A 16486-nucleotide genomic window follows, 5' to 3' on the forward strand; every position below is an offset into this window, starting at 1 on the left:
GAAACAAAGCAGACGAATAGATGAACAGATAAACATAGGAAACAGATGAAGCAGACGAAGCAATCTAGAGAAGCGAACAACCCGATCAAGCAAACCAGACGAGCAAACGAAGCGAGAAGTCCATGCATAGATGGAGCGAGAGGTCCAAAAGAAGATGTCAATCAGTCGAACCAAATAAGAAGAGGAAGACGTCGAAGCGACGAGCAGTCCAGGCAAGGATGTCGGCGAAGCAGACGAGCGAACGAACTAGACTCTTCGGCGATTTGCAGTTGAAGTAGTCAATGGTGTCGGCAAAGATGAATTAGCTCTGAGTCGAAAATGGAAGAACAATTTCAAAGACTATCTCTGAAGATATCGAAGATTCAGATCAGAACAATTCGACGTGGCTCTTATACCATGTGAATGTTTTAAGTAAATAGGTTGAATGACTTTTTCCTTTGCTTTCATTCCAATAAATAACAGTCTATACAATCTATTTTAGGAACATAATAAAATATACAATCTATTTTAGGTAGCTTAATAATGCATATTCCTAAACTAAATATCCAACTAAAAGGAAAGAATTTGTGCAATTAAAATAAGAAATTTAATGTCTTAATTCTGCTCAATTTCTTTTACTCCAGATTGATAGAGATATCATCTAAAGTTAGGCCAGGCTTTCGTTTCGAATCAGTTGCATTTAAGTCTTGCAAAATTTATGTGTATTTAACTTTCTATTCTGATATGTAATTTACAATTATTTCATTAATATGCTTATATATGTAGACGAGTTGTAATGTAAATAAGTATGAATAATGTATCTGTATTCAGGCTTAAAAAAAAGCATTGATCGTTTCTCTGTTCTTGAATTATTTTCCTCTCTTCTTGAGTTTTCATATAACTCCATGAAATTTCTTTTGTCCACTAACATGAATTTACAGACAAGAAAACCCAGATCTAATCCGACAGTGGAGAATGTACCACATGTATTAAAATAAAAAACAATTTCATATCTATTCTACCTTTATACGAAAATAATAGGAGGTCGCCAACATAGTTTAAAAAAAAAGGACCAAGTATATCAACGCCACAAATAATGCCCAGCAAAGGGAACCTGAGGGAGTTGACGTCACACACCATTCAAGCAAACTATACAGTTATAGTTTTTGCATGCCAAAAAGCCGCTTTTGTTTCAATAATATGAAAGGTGAAAAATATGCAATGGTTGTTTAATAAAAAGTTAGGAAGTCACAAAACTTCTATTCACAATTTAGACATATGCTATTGAAATTCAACAGCTACTGTGTTCTGCAATTTGATCCGTAAGCTTACCTTGTGCCAACAATCTCAAAGGAGTTGAAGGACTGACTAGCTATAGCATCTGGATCTGCTTTAACTTTTATCATGGAAGGCCGTATCTGAATAGTTCTGGAACGCAACTACAAATATCAATTTTAAACAATAAGCAAGCTTTCAGTGCAACTTAGATAATATAATACGTATTCTAAAACAAGAAAAAATATGCACGGTGTGAGGAAACCAGCCATTTCTATACATCCATTGTATCAAGATTTTGATTAGAGTTGCACTCTAGTTGCAACTGAAGCATTTTGTAAGCACTTTTGAATGATGTTTTAGACACCAAGTGTAGCAAGAAATAGTAACATTAGAGAGCTCATGAGAAATATTATAAGTGAATTAAGTGGAGATTCCTTGACCTTGAAATATCACAGTAATAAATCCCCATGCATGAAACACTACTTCGCTAGAATTGCATTCATGAGATGGATATAAAAAGCAACAGGAAAAAGCCCAAAGCATGGAAAAAACAAACGCTAAGTTATCTCATATAGCTTTTTGTAAACCTTATCTGACATTGCCTGCAAGATCTGCTTAAAGTTTTTTAACCTGATCTCGAATCGAGCCATTTGATTATCTGTTAACTTGATCAGAGATTTGAGAGTTTTTCAATCTTCATGTCAGTAAAAGGAAAACGTTATATAAAATAATTATGATTATAATAAAATAAGTAGAAGTACATGATATATAAATTAAGTTACACACTGAATTGATTAGATGATAGTGATTTGATCATTTTAGCGATTTCAATATCTTAAAAATATTAGATTATTCAAAGAATTTGATTTAAACTGGAGCACTTTAATTATTTTGAACTTTTGGGGAAAATTTTTTCCCCATATGGCTAACTAATATCAATATATATAAAATGAAGTAGTGGCTCAACAGACAAACCGCAGCTGAGGCGACATCGCAGCAGGAAGACGAAACCGCAGTAATCCTACTAACCGCAGCTCGACAGAAATGAAACCACAGCAGAGAGATGCCGAGTCCCTTTGTCGTTGGGAGCAAAAGAGAAGAGGACGATTGCGAACGAGATTGACGAGCGCAAAGTCCTTCGTAGTCGTCGTCGAATACAAGAACTTCGTCGTCGAGCACAAGAGAGGGTGGATTGAAGGCCGAATCAAACCAGGATTTTGCCATCGGGCGAAAACCTAGCAGAGCAGATCGCCGCCGCCGACGTTATTTTTTAATCTTTGTGTGGAAGGGCAAAAGCATGACACCCTTCACCCACGATAACCATCACATACAAAAGGTTCCAAAAAAAAAAAGAAAATAAAAGAAAATAAAAGAAAATATAAGAAAATACAAGAGACCTAAATAAAAAAACAAAAAGAAAATAAAAGAAAATACAAGAGACCTAAATAAAAAAACAAAAAATGCCAAAAAAAAACGTAGTATCAGATAGCTAGAGAGCGGCCCAATTTTCCTTTGTCTCTATCTCTAGTTCTAGCAAAGGAGCCAGATAATAAATTGGTAAGATGAGTGTCATTTCCAGTAGTGACCAAAGTATCATCCAATAAGTTTCCAAGCTCGAGTCGGCCTCTAGTCTTATTCTTCCTCCTGGAATAGACCTGTCATTCTTCATCTCAAGATTGACTCGTCTGATCAGTGGACTGGTCTAAAGTGTGTTGGACATATGTAGGATGTTGAACATTAGAAGTAACCGCTTGTTGTACCAGCTGATCTTTGATTGAATCAAAGAAGCACTCTCGTGTGTCTTAGCATGTAAGTAAGTCTTCTTCAATAACAGTGAGTGGTATAAACACGTTTGGATCAGTAATAGTATGATGTTCTTCATCAAGAACTGCTAAGTTGGGTAAAAGATCGGCTTGCACCTTCTCAGCAGGGATGGTAGGTGACTGATCTTTAGCGATATCCAAAACCTCTCCTGTGATAGTTTTCTCTCAAGATGAAACAAATATGTCCAGAGTAGTGGGATTAGATCCATCTTTATTCACTTAATCTTTAGATTTCAAATTAGGATGAAACTTATGACATTTATCAACTGTATGCCCAAACATCTTACAATGAGAATAGTAAAACAGTCTATGCTCCATGACGATTTTTTGCCAATATCCATTATGAGTTGTGCCCAACCAGACCTCAGTAACATCAGGTAAAGTAATATATCTTTCCACAAGTATTCTGGTCACAGAATGTCTATTAGGTGGAAAGTCGTTAGATCTAGCTTCATAGGGTCCCCAAGTATAGTTTCAATAGAGTAAAGAACCTGATGATAAAAAAAGTGCAGCTTGAGACCTGATAGACTGAACCATACCGGTACAGTAGGAGGTTCATAATTAGGGTCAAAATCAGGAGACCAGCTGAGTAGCTTCATTGATTTACCAGCAATGCTGAGATATTTTTTCGAGAAACACCGAGTGTGAGAAAACCCGAGTGTAGTCTTCAGCCACGATTAATTGAATCAATACATGTCTCACATCTATAAGCCCCACTTTCCACTTTCCTGCTAATTTGAGATCACCAAAACTTTTTCTGATAACTTCCATAGGTGGATGCCCCCACTGAAATTTTTCAATAAGAGTAAACTTTAATTTAATAGATAGATAGATATATTGATAGAGAGAGAGAGATAGACAGATAGATTTGAAAGCCGAGATGGAAAGAACAAAAAGGTTAATATAATGTATTAACTAGAAATAAAGATACAAATACAATGTGATGGAGAGCCCAAACATGGCACCCTGCTCACAACAAAACCACAAGGGGTTCCAAAACTAGAATAAGGGGTTCCACAAATACTGAAAAGTACATTAGAGACATAAAGAAAAACCCTAAAAATGCAGAAATACATAGTATCAGGTGGCTAGAGAGCAACCCAATTTGGTTTTGTCTCTACCTCTGGTTCTAGGAAAGGAGCAAGCTAATAAGTTGGTAAGATGATTGTCATTGTCAGTGGTAACCAATGTATCATCCAATATATTCCTGAGCTGGAGTCGGCCTCCATTCTTCTTTTTCCTCCTAGAATAGACCTGTCATTTCTCTTCCGAAGATTGACTCACCTAACCTTGGTCTACAGTGTGTTAGAGATGTGCAAATTGTTGGACATTGAAAGCAACTACATGTTGACCGGCTGATCTATTATGTGATCAAAGGAGCACTCTCGTGTGTCTTGGCATGTGAGTGAGTTTTCTTCAATAACAATGGGCTGTATAAGCACAACTGGATCTGTAGCTCTAGTATGTTGTTCTTCTTCAGGAACTGCGGTGTTGGGAAGAGGATCGGGTTGCATATTCTCAACAGGGATAGTAGGTGGCTGTTATTTAGCAATATTTGGCCTTAGAAAGCAACGGTGGCTCTCTACGTGCTAATATTAAGAAAATGTACAAAATAAGGGAGGGGAGAAGGATCCCCATCTAAAAATCCAAAATAATATATTCAACTCACCCGTAGGGGTTCCTCCTCCCACAGTACCACCCACACCAAAACAAAACCCAAAAATTACAAGTATACCCAAGCCAAAAAACAAAACTCAAAACAAGTATACCTGTGTAAGTGTGGAAATAAAAACAGGTAAAAAATTAAGAACTAAAAGATTGGCATCAAAAAGCTCTCTAAGGCTATGGAAGCCATCAAAATAGATAAAAGGTTGCTCCAAGCAAACGACTTTGCTAACAGGGAAGGTGATCCACTGGCAAGAAATCTAAACAGGGCAAGTACAGCAAAACAGAGATCTAGCAAAGCAGAGAGTCCAGAAGATCATTATAATGATATCCAAAAAAGAGTGTGGTCCGAACCTACCAGAAAACAAAAAGAGTAGCAAAGAGGGAAGGTGCAAGATAAACAGCAGAAAAGAAACAGAGGACCCAGCCAAAGAGCCATGCACCAAGTATGTGCCAAATTCTAACATAAGACATTCAAGGAGTCCCCAGTAATTAAACGTCTAAGGGGAGTAGGGGGGATAAGCCAAAAGTGCACACATCCCCTACTTGCCTGGCTAACCAGTCGGCAGGGGAGTTACCCACCCTATGTATGAAACTCCAACTAACATTCAGGTGGCTATCAGTAATTAAAGCATGAATACGTTTGAGAGTGCAAATAATATCCCAGAGAGGTGAAGAGACACCAAATAACATCTCATAAAGAAGTTTTGAATCAGTTTCCACCGCAATAGTATAAAAATTGAAAGCATTTGCCACCGTTAAGGCAAGATATACCCTCAGCACTCCATAGCTAAGGGATTATCTGCTGCAACAGGTGATGTAAAATAGCAAATAAAAAGCCCCTCAGAATTCTAAAAATGCCCCCAACAGCAACAGAAATCGCATTCCAGCTGCCATCAACATTAACATTCACCCAACCAGGAGCAGGGCATGCCCACCTGATTAACCGAGGGGGCCTAGCTTTTAAACCGATAGGGACAATGTTGGTAAAGGCCCTGAGGGCCTTAGTGTAATAGGCCAACACATAAGAAACAGTAATAGTGGCAGTTGGAGAAGGGGAGTTGTATTTATGGTTGTTTCTAGTAGCCCAAATAAACCAAAGGACAAGCAAAAGAAGGGAAAAACCTCCCTCATTATCATCATAAGCCTTCCACTCCCACAAATAAGTACTTAAAATGCCCCTATGAGTCCAGAGGATACCAAAGTGTAAACCCAAAATGTTTCAGACATCTAAAAAAAAAGCATACTCAAAAAATATGTCTCGAACCTTCCTCCGAGACTTTGTACATAGCACATCTTGATGTCAATCTAAGGTCTTTCAGTTTCAGAATGTCATCAAGAGGCAGTAAGGAGGAGAAATAGCGCCAGAGAAAAAAAGAAATAGAGGGAGTGAAGAGTTTATGCCAAATCCATTTTCCCCAAAACCAATCAGGATGAGGGTTTAAAGTGATATATCAACTTACAAACTGACTGAGAAGAAGTCTTCTTCCACACAGAGTAATCCCTGCGGAAAGGGGTAGTGTGAATAGTAGTTATATGCATTCAACTCCCACACAATAAAGCAAAGTTTAGTGAAATCCCATCTACCTTGAGAAAAGAGGTCAAAAACAAGAAAGTTATTGGTATGGGAAGGATGAGTGTGCTCAGAAAGGGAAGGCAATCCCCAATTATCATTCCAGAAGGAGATGTTTTCAGCGTCAATATCACAAAACATAAAATTTCTAGCAATGGATCTGACATTAAAATAGCCTTCAAGATCCGAGAATCACCTACCTTCCACAAAACCTGGGAAGGGTAGGAAATGCCACAATATTTTTTATGCATAAAAGAGACCCATAGAGATGAGCCCTCTCTAAATTTCAACCAAAGTTTGCAAAGATTAACTTCAACCGTATGTTGCAAAACTTTAAAACCAAAACCCCCAGCTTCTTTAGGCTTACATAACTTGTGCCAAGAGACCTAAATCTTCTTAGCACCACTCCCAACCCAAGGACTTTATTAAAAAGCCTCTCCATAACTTTAATGGCACTTTTCTTTGGACTGAACACCTATAATGCATAAAGAGGAATACTTTGAAACACACTAAAAAGCAAAATAATCCTACACCTAGTAGAAAGGAAAACATTTCTCCAATCATTAATTTTATACTTAATTTTTTCAATGACATCATCCATACGAATCTGTCTTTTCCTTACCCAAATCAAATTAACCCCAAGATACTTTAAAGGGAGAGGCATGATGATAACCAGTGAAAGAAACCCCCCAATGGGCAATATACTGTTTAACATGCTTGCCAAAATACATCTGACATTTGTCACGGTTAAAAACCAGTCCAGAGCAATTCTGGAAAACATTTAAGAGTTTCATTAATTTTTTGATTGCAAATTTGGACAATTGCAAAAATAATAACATCATCAGCATATGCACGGTGAGAGACCACAGTTTTAGCCTTATGAGCAAATTGTGTATGAGGGTATAGCAATTGAAAATGATTAAGCAATCTATATAAATAATCAAAAGCAATGATGAAAATAATAGGGGGAGAGGTTCCCCCTGTAATTCATTTTCCAGCTCAGCTAAAAACTTTGTGCCCGAAGTTAAAGCTGGAAAATTTTGAGATGTTGTGGGGAGATGTGGATTGTGTATAACAAAAACCCGTTCTACATTATCTTCAGACCGCTCATTATTCAGAGGGTCCTCGTGTGCAATAACATCGTGATGAACAACACTGTTTTCCTCCAAGCAAGGGACATTTTGTTCAATCGCAAGAGGTGTTCTATGGACAGATTTAATCTCAGCAGAGGACAAACGACCCGCAGGATTTTTCCTTAGTTCAAGGGTGCAGGTGAAAGCAAAGTGTCGAATCATGCCCAAACATGCAACAGTGGGAGCAGTAGTGGGGGTGTTTCTCAAGAATAACCTGTTGTCAGTATCCAGTATGTGTTGAACCTATCCAAACCTCCTGGGGGGAGAGGGGCGTAGTATTCTAAGCTCGTCCAGAAGTCTTCCTACTTGTTCCTCCTCTATCCTTCGTGCTACTCCTCTAAGCTTTGTATGTGCATCCAGAGTGATCGGGTGGTTGAAGGTCTCCCAAAGTAATTCCCAATGTAGGTCGCAGGCTTTTTTTGGTCGCATTGCTGAGAAGTCTGGCCCTATTGCCAGGAAAAATTCATTTCCTTCAGTTTTTGGCCGCATTGCAGAAAAATCTGGTTCAATTTCGCAATAGATCTCTTTTCCTTTAGTATTCTTTTTTGCTTCCTCTTGCGTTCATTCCTCTATATCTGCAAATATAAAATTTTGATTCTTCTTCATTTAAAAAATCTATGCAAGAATCTCTTTGTTTCAACTCGAGGTCACAAAGATCTTTTGCCGGAAAGAACAATATAAGAAACAAAATTTTATTAAAACAAAGAGATTCTTACAAAGAGACTTTAAATGAAGAAGTAGACTATCGGAGGATTTTCGGTGTGTCTGCAACATCTTTAGAACACACATATATAGGCTAAGCAAAACAAAAAACCAGCATGCAGAAACAAAACCAGTGGCTGGTAAAACCAGAAACCAGCTCACAGACTCGAAAAGTAAGTAATAATGTGACTAAAAAGAAAGACTCATTCATCCTTACAAATAAACACACATAAAACTTAGTGGATTATGAACCCATCATTAAGCAATAACGTGGCTGAAAAGAAAGATTTCCTCAGCCTTACAGATAGACACGCATAAAAATTAGTAGGTTATGGGCCCGTCATATGCTCCATTACACAGAGTTATTTAACCCTTTATTCGTGACGTCCATGATGATGTCCATTAAATTATTAAGTTGTTCCTCCATACGGTATACGTAATAAGAAACATCTGCCCAAGCATTATCACTTGTAGACATACTTCTACAGTAGCGGGATTTATTTTCGTATATTATACGTGGTATTCTAAGCTCGTCCAGAAGTCTTCCAACTTGTTCCTCCTCTATCCTTCGTGCTGCTCCTCTAAGTTTTGTATGTGCATCCAGAGAGATCGGGTGGTTAAATGTCTCCCAAAGTAATTCTCAATGTAGGCCGCAGGCTTCTTTCGGTCGCATTGCTGAGAAGTCTGGTCCTGTTGCCAGGAAAAATTCCTTTTCTTTAGTTTTTGGCCGCATTGCAGAAAAAATCTAGTTCAATTTCGTAATAGATCTTTTTTCCTTTAGTATTCTTTCTGCTTCCTCTTGCGTCCATTCCTCTAACCAGGAACACATTCCTTGCTTCTCTTTAAGTTTTTCTTCAGAGAAATCCGCAAACTTTTTAATAATATGTGATTGAAGTTTTATCTTAGAATCTCCTATCACAGCGGCTAGAAATTCTATCTGTCGGACTCCAACTTTCATCTTTGTTGCAGAAAGCACTAATCCTTCCATTTCCACAACACTTAAGAACTGCTTCAGAAGTTCTTTATGTTCATATTCATTATTACTGAAAATAAGAACATCATCAATATAAACAACCATAAATTTTGAATACCTTCCAAAGCAGTTGTCCATTTTTCGTTGAAAAATTACAAGAGCAATCTTCAGTCTGAATGACATCATGAGTCATTCATATAAACCAGTTGGAACCACAAATGCGGTCCATTTCACCGAATCAGGATGCATCACAACCTGATGAAACCGCTTTTTAAATCAAATTTTGAGCAGATTTTACTATTACCTATTTTCTTGAGTAGCGCATTTATTCCAAGCAACGAGTATTGATCCTTGTAAGTGTTATCATTAAGCGAATAGTAATTGAATATCATACGGTATTTGCCTTTAACTTCTTTTCCTGTGACTGGATTAATCGAAGTGTCTGAATTCACCATCATAGCCATAGTTCTATGACGGCTTTTGCTTGGTCTGATTACCTTTAAAGCCAGTAAATTCTCTATTTGTCTCTTAAACTATTCTTGCATCATAGGAGTCACGTGCTTGAGCGGTTTAACCTGTATAGTGGGGTCGGGATTAATAATTTCAAGTTTACAGAGAACTTGATTCTTACCCTAATGTTTCATAGGATCCTCTCCTATGAATCCTTGCTCTTGTAATCGTTGAAACAACAGCTTGAATTTCTTTAAGAATGAACTTTCTTGTATTCTGTTTGAATATGCCCATTCAGGCTACAACTCTACATAAAATTCATAATTTATTTCCAATTTGGTTATTTATTTTGTCGCGGCTTCGATTTCAGTTGTTGTGCTTATTTGCGTGATTTCTTTGTAGAATGTAACAGTATTACCTTCTATGCGCATACCACCATTCAGGCTACGGATAAAATTACATCCGAGAAACATTTGGATACCATCCTTTGCATCCATGTCAAGATAATAGATTAAAGGGATTCTGAAACTATGTTCACTTATTATCATCGAACCTGCCTTGATTTTGCGGTTGGTGTTAGTCTTGGAATTGACCCCGCTAAAGGAGACTTGATAACTTAGTTCTTCAATTGCCTTGGCCGGAACATCTTTAAGACTTGCACAACAAGAGGTAGCTCCAATATCTACAATAGCTTTCAGACTAAACATTTCCATTTCTGGTATCTTAAATTCAATTACCAGGCAGAAGAGCAAGTTCAGATATTTCTTCGAAGTGGCTTGAGACTGCTCCTTTGGGTATTCATTGAGAACCTTTGCTCTAGAGTATTCTCCTGGTTTATTTGCTGTAGGCGCTTCGTCTTCGTTTTCTCACTCTTCTTTGTCTTCATCGATTCTGAGTTGTTTATCCCGTATCATCAACTCCTTTCTTTCATCTTGAAAATGTAATCTTCGGGGGGAAGATTATCCAATGCATACTTTACATGCGCGAAGATATTTACACCCTCCCCTTCTGATATGCTACAGATTGCGTCGAATGAATCTTCATCAAGATCAACTGGCAGCACATCATAGTCAGCTAGTAGGTCAAGGTTGCTTAATATGGCTGCTCGTGCCATATTACCTCTTTTATTTCTGCATTCCTTTACAAAATGACCTTCTTCTCCACAAATGTAGCAATGACACTTTGCAGACCTTAGCCTATTTTTATTCTTTATGCACGAACATGTGTGTCATGCAGCTTCCCTTTGTAGTTTCTGGACTTCCGTAATCCATACTTCTTTTGATTATTGTAATAGCCTGGAACAGGAATCCTTTTGCAGATCGAGAGGTCTTTGATACCTCTCTGTATAGCCATTTTTTTACATAAATCTGCCAAATATTAATAAGTAAATCTTATACGAGGAAGAACACAGTTGGCGAGGAAAAAGTGGGTGGTTTGGGGGAGTTGTCCCTAAGAAGCGTCGGTCACCGGAATTGAAATCTCGTCGCCCGCCTCCTAAGAAGCGTCGGTCACCGGAATTGAAATCTCGCCGCCCGCCTCGGAAGGACGTTTTGATTTACATTTAGATTTAAGTTTAAAATCAAATATGAAAATCAAACTGACCCCATATTTTTCATAGTTTAAATGAAAGAGCGATTTAACTCAAACTCTGTATCTATCCCGAAGAATAAACACAAGACTTGAGGATGAGGCTCGATCAAATAAACTAAGATATATATGACGTCCGTTTGGTCTGCGAAACCGTTTTATTTGCCGACAAATTTCCCTATTTAATATAAAAAATTAAATCAGGTTTATTTTAAGCTGAGTTCGGAAAAGCTTCTTATAAGGGCAAGCCCTATAGTTAATTACATCTTAAATGACCGAAATCATTTAAGAATACTCTCGATAAAAATTAGGAAAAATTACCTTCAGGGACTTCAAAAGGATAGGACTTTTTCAACGAAATCAGACAAAGAGATGTGCAAGAGGGAATGGTTCAAACTTGAAACATTTATTACAGAATCTGAAGGAAAAGGAACTAAGGGATGCCACAGATCCAGAGGAGATCTTCGGTGACTTCCTAGTCTACCCTATGATTTGGCTTCAGTTTCGGGGAAAATTATTCAAGTGTTTTATCCTGTCAGTTTTATCTAATTAGGGCCTACATTCGTGTGAAACGATCACACAAATAACCTGAAAGATGTGAGGATTTAGGTCGTAACGAACGACAACTTCAGAATCCTAAAACGAGTTAGGGTTTAGATCGTTTAGATCGTATTAGATCGTACAGCAGAGCCATACGAATACCAAACGAAAAGGCTGAGGATTTATGTTGCACTAGGCGAACAACCTCAAAATCCTATGGATTGTTATTTTAATTCCTGGGAAAGGAATGGTTTAGCTGGGAAGACATGTTCTGCAGTTGGAGATGATCGTGCTGCCCACCGCATTAGCTCCAAGCTTCTTGTCGTGACGAGTTTAAGTTTTCTAGGGTGTCCTGTTATGATGTCAAATCAAACGACCCTATGGTAATAATCCTCTAAACATCCTATATGGAAAGGAGGCATGCTTAAGGCTATACAATATAAAATGTGCAGTACAGGACAAACAGTAGAAATCACAATAAAAGAAACTGTGTACATGCCATACATGAAAGCAGCAGGTATAGTAGAAGAAACAGTATAACAAGGTACATAGAGCGGTCACTAAAGAAAAATATGTTAAGATTTTCATACCTATTTTACACTGATTTAGATGATATTGCACTTTAAAGAGGGATATTTTTGATGTTTTGTTGCAGGTATGATGAATTATGGTCATTGGAGCAAAAAGAAATAAAAAAAGTGCAATTTGGAGCAAAAACGAGCAAGAAATGAAATTTTGCTCTATCACCTTTCGACAAATCTTTCGATGCTTAATCTATTTTACACTTCTTGCATATTTTTGAATGAGATTACACTTTAAAGAAATGTTGTTTTTATGCTTATTTTATATGGCTATCTGGCTATCTGTTAGGAGCATAACGCAACCGAAATGGGGCGAAACGGAGCTAAAACGGAGCCAAACGGAGCGAAATGGTAGAGCTGCGCAGTCTGCCCGCCGACGGCGCCAAAACGGAGCTGACGGCGCGAGCTGACGGCGAGATTTACCCGAGAAGACCAAAAAATGACAGAAAAACTCGCCGACAGCGCCCTCGAGCCTGCCAACAGCGCCCGGGACGACTATGAACCGACTTTTGGCTGTTATGGACTGAAATTCAATGTATTTGGACTCTTTTTGGAAGGGTGCTTGTGGCAACTCTTCAAACTTCGTCCCTACACTTTAAAAGAACGAATTTGGGTTAGAAAAAGGGGGATTTTTGTGAGAGAAATGTTAGGAAAAGTGTGGAGAAAGTTTAAGTTTCTTAGAATAGGAGTAGAAATGTAGATTTCTACCCTTTTGGAGAGATTGGAGAGGGGATTATGAGAGAATTTGTAAGGAGATGTTCTAGTATTTCATGGATCGGCGGGAGACTTTATGGGAGAGATTTTCTTCTTTCTTTTAAAGGAAATACTTATCTAGTGGATTTGTTGTGGTTAAATGAAGTTTCCGTTATGTTTTCTTCGTGCTTTGTGATGGGTTTCTCTTACTCTCTTCTTGTTGAGAAATAATGACATGAGAAGATTATGTCGTTGTTTTTATTTTACTTTTCTTTTGTAATGAGTAGAATTCATGTTTAGGATTTTTGACACATGTTAGGAGCGGATTTAATTATCAATGTGATTGTTTTTACTTGCACTTTATTTACATTACAATAAAAGTCTGTTGTAATGTTAAAATTCGTTGTAATTGCATTAAAACCCGAGAAGGCTGTGTAATTCTCAACAAAGTAGAACCACATTCAGATTCCATGAATGGTTAAGTTCGTGGGAGTTGAATGAAAATAAATAGGGAAATATACTTTAATGGGTGTAAAATTGGAGATTTTAGAGTGACAGACTAAAATCCTTAATTTGGTCCTATTGTTTGAGTACTAAAGCAGAGATGTTAGCCCTCAGACAAGGGGAACGTGGGAGCTCTGAAGTGAGAGCCGATATCCTCCTAGCCTAATCACAGATTCAATAAACAATTATATGATTAGTCAATGTTCTTTATGCCTGGACCAAAGTGTAAAGAATATTATTGCTCCTATTTGGTACATACAATATTTAATTCATCTCATTCCTTTACATTATCCAATTCATTACATAAGAATAGTTGTTTTTAATATCTCAAAATTCTCCAAATCAATTCATCCAAAAAGGGTTATCTTTAGAATTAATATTTGCATTTTGGAGTAGTTATTAGTTGTGTTAAACTTAAGACTTACATTTAAGAGTATATATTAGTAAAACTTCTTAAATCGTACTTCCAAACTAAGGACAAATATTAGTAGATTAGAATTTGACTAAGGACCTCTTACCTCGCTTTCCTGTAGGATCGATAAACAAGACTCCACTAGAGCCCTGTATTACTTGAGCGATACGTATACTTGTGTTTGAAATTGTGACTTTACAAAATCATTATAAATATATAAATGTGTGTTCATAAATTCTTGCATATATAAAGTAGTTGTCAGGTGCTGATGCTGCTTCCTTGGAGGCTGACTCTCCCTCAGAGCGATAAGGACTCTTATGACTTCAACAATCTAGCCCGACACTTAGTCCATTATTTGGGCCCTCATTTCTTGTATTCCCCCTTGCACGAGCTCTTCCACCACTTCCCTTGTTTCTTCCACGTTTTATGTACGGAAGATCTCATCTCGTTGTGATCACAGTGCTTCTCTTTTTGTTGATGTTATGATTGCACATTCACCACACCATCTAGGATGTTAAATCCAAAATTATTTGAGACAAATACCTAAGGAATATATCACGAAAAGGAGAGGGAGGAGAACCAAGAGAACAAAGCAAAGTACAAAACAATAATCACATAACCCTTATTCAAGAAATGAATCCCTTATTAATATGGATGGGGGTGTTCACTTTCATTTTGTAACCCTATAATTTATAGACATAACCAAGCTGACTTGTTTGAAATAAATCATGAGATTATCCAACTGGTGCAGAACAATCAGTTTGGAGGAACTATTTTGGAGGATCCCTATTTACACTTATCAGATTTTATAGAACTTTGTGCTATATTTCGTTATAACGGTATGTCAGACGATGCTGTCAGACTAAGGCTTTTTCCTTTCTCACTAAGGGATAAGACTAAAATGTGGTTATACTCATTAGCACCTGACTCTATTAAAAATTGAGAGGAGTTAACTCAGAAATTCTTAACTAAGTATTTTCTACCTTCACGGACTACTAAACTTAGAATAGATATTATCTCATTTTGTCAGTATGAAGGGGAATCAATATACGAAGCCTGGGAAAGATTTAAGGAACTCCTAATAAAGTGTCTACATCATGCTCTACCTGATTGGTTAATCATTCAAACTTTTTATAATGGGTTAGTAGAATCCCTTAGGTTTATAATTGATGCTGCTGCTGGTGGATCATTAATGCCAAAACCATTTGATGAAGCGTATGCGTTAATTGAAAATATGTCTGCAAACGAATTTCAATGGCCCTCTACAAGGGTAAATTCTGAAAAAACAGCCAGTGTTCATGATTCAGATGTGATTACAAATCTTGCATCTCAAGTTGCCGCAATATCAAAAAAGTTGGACCAATTTGGAATGAACCAAACTCAATTTACTCCAGTAAGTGAGGAAAGTTCATTAGGGCATATGATTAATTCGAACTTATCATATGAGACTTTAAATACCATAAACAACCCATATTCTAACTTTTACAACCCAGGTTGGGAGAACCATCATAATTTTAACTGGAATCATACTACTGACGGTGGAAACCAAAAATGGGAAAATAATCATGCAAATTCTAATGGAAGTTGGAATAATCAGGGGAACACAAACTATAGATCTTCATATCCACCGGACTCTAACAATGATCAACAATTTGAGAATAAGATGTCTATGGAAGAAGTATTGCAAATGGAAAACCATTTGCAAAGTCAAATTGCTGCGATTAGAAACATAGAGAATCAACTGGAACAAATTGCTAATTCACTTAGCAATAGACCCCAAGGAAGCAATAGACCCCAAGGAACACTTCCTAGCAACATTGAGATCAACCCTAAAGAGAACACTAATGAACAAGTAGAAGTTGTCCAACTAAAAAGTGAAAGACAGATAGAGGATGTGGTTAGAAAAGAGAAAAATGTTGTGAGAGAAACAAAGGAAACTAAAAGACCTGAAGAACATGTTTCTAAAGATCTGGAAATATTAATATCTCCTACTAAAATCAATTTAAAAAGACCACCATCTCCATTTCCTCAAAGATTTAGACAGCATGAGTTGGATAAAAAAATTTCAAAGTTCATGGACGTACTTAAGAAGATTACGATAAATATTCATCTCGCTAAAGCTTTGAAACAGATGTCAAGTTATACAAAATTTATGAAGGAGATATTAAACAAGATTAGGAAATTTGGGGATTACAAGACAATTGCACTAAGTGAGGAGTGCAGCGCTATACTTCAGAAAAATTTTCTACGAAAACTTAAAGATCATTGTACTTTTACAATTCCTTGTGTAATTGGAAAAAGGTTATGTGGAAAAACTTTATGTGATTTAGGATCGAGCATTAATGTGATGCCTCTATCTATATTTAAAAGGTTAGGTTTAGCTGATATTTCTCCCACTACTGTAACTCTTCAGTTAACTAGTCGATCTATTACTTATCAAAAAGGAGTTATAGAAGATGTGCTTGTTAAAGTGTATAAATTTATCTTTCCTATGGACTTTATTGTATTAGATATGGAGGAAGATAAAGAATATCCCATTATTTTGGGTAGACCTTTTCTTGCAATAGGAAGAGTTGTAATAGATGTACAAAAA

General features: G+C 37.1%; 1 protein-coding gene across 2 annotated transcripts in view; it reads right to left on the reverse strand.

The window, feature by feature from the left end:
- LOC110018923 (probable RNA-dependent RNA polymerase 5) overlaps positions 1–16486 on the reverse strand; it is a gene marked incomplete at its 5' end in the record, with an annotated part of 126057 nt that overhangs the window by 34851 nt on the left and 74720 nt on the right. For both annotated transcript variants that reach the window (XR_002293409.1, XM_020716400.1), the window contains 1 exon segment: positions 1312–1418. Coding sequence is in view for 1 of the 2 variants with exons in the window: in XM_020716400.1 (XP_020572059.1) it covers positions 1312–1418 (107 nt within the window).

Source organism: Phalaenopsis equestris, unplaced genomic scaffold (genome assembly GCF_001263595.1).
Source record: "Phalaenopsis equestris unplaced genomic scaffold, ASM126359v1 Scaffold000036, whole genome shotgun sequence".
Lineage (NCBI taxonomy): Eukaryota > Viridiplantae > Streptophyta > Magnoliopsida > Asparagales > Orchidaceae > Phalaenopsis > Phalaenopsis equestris.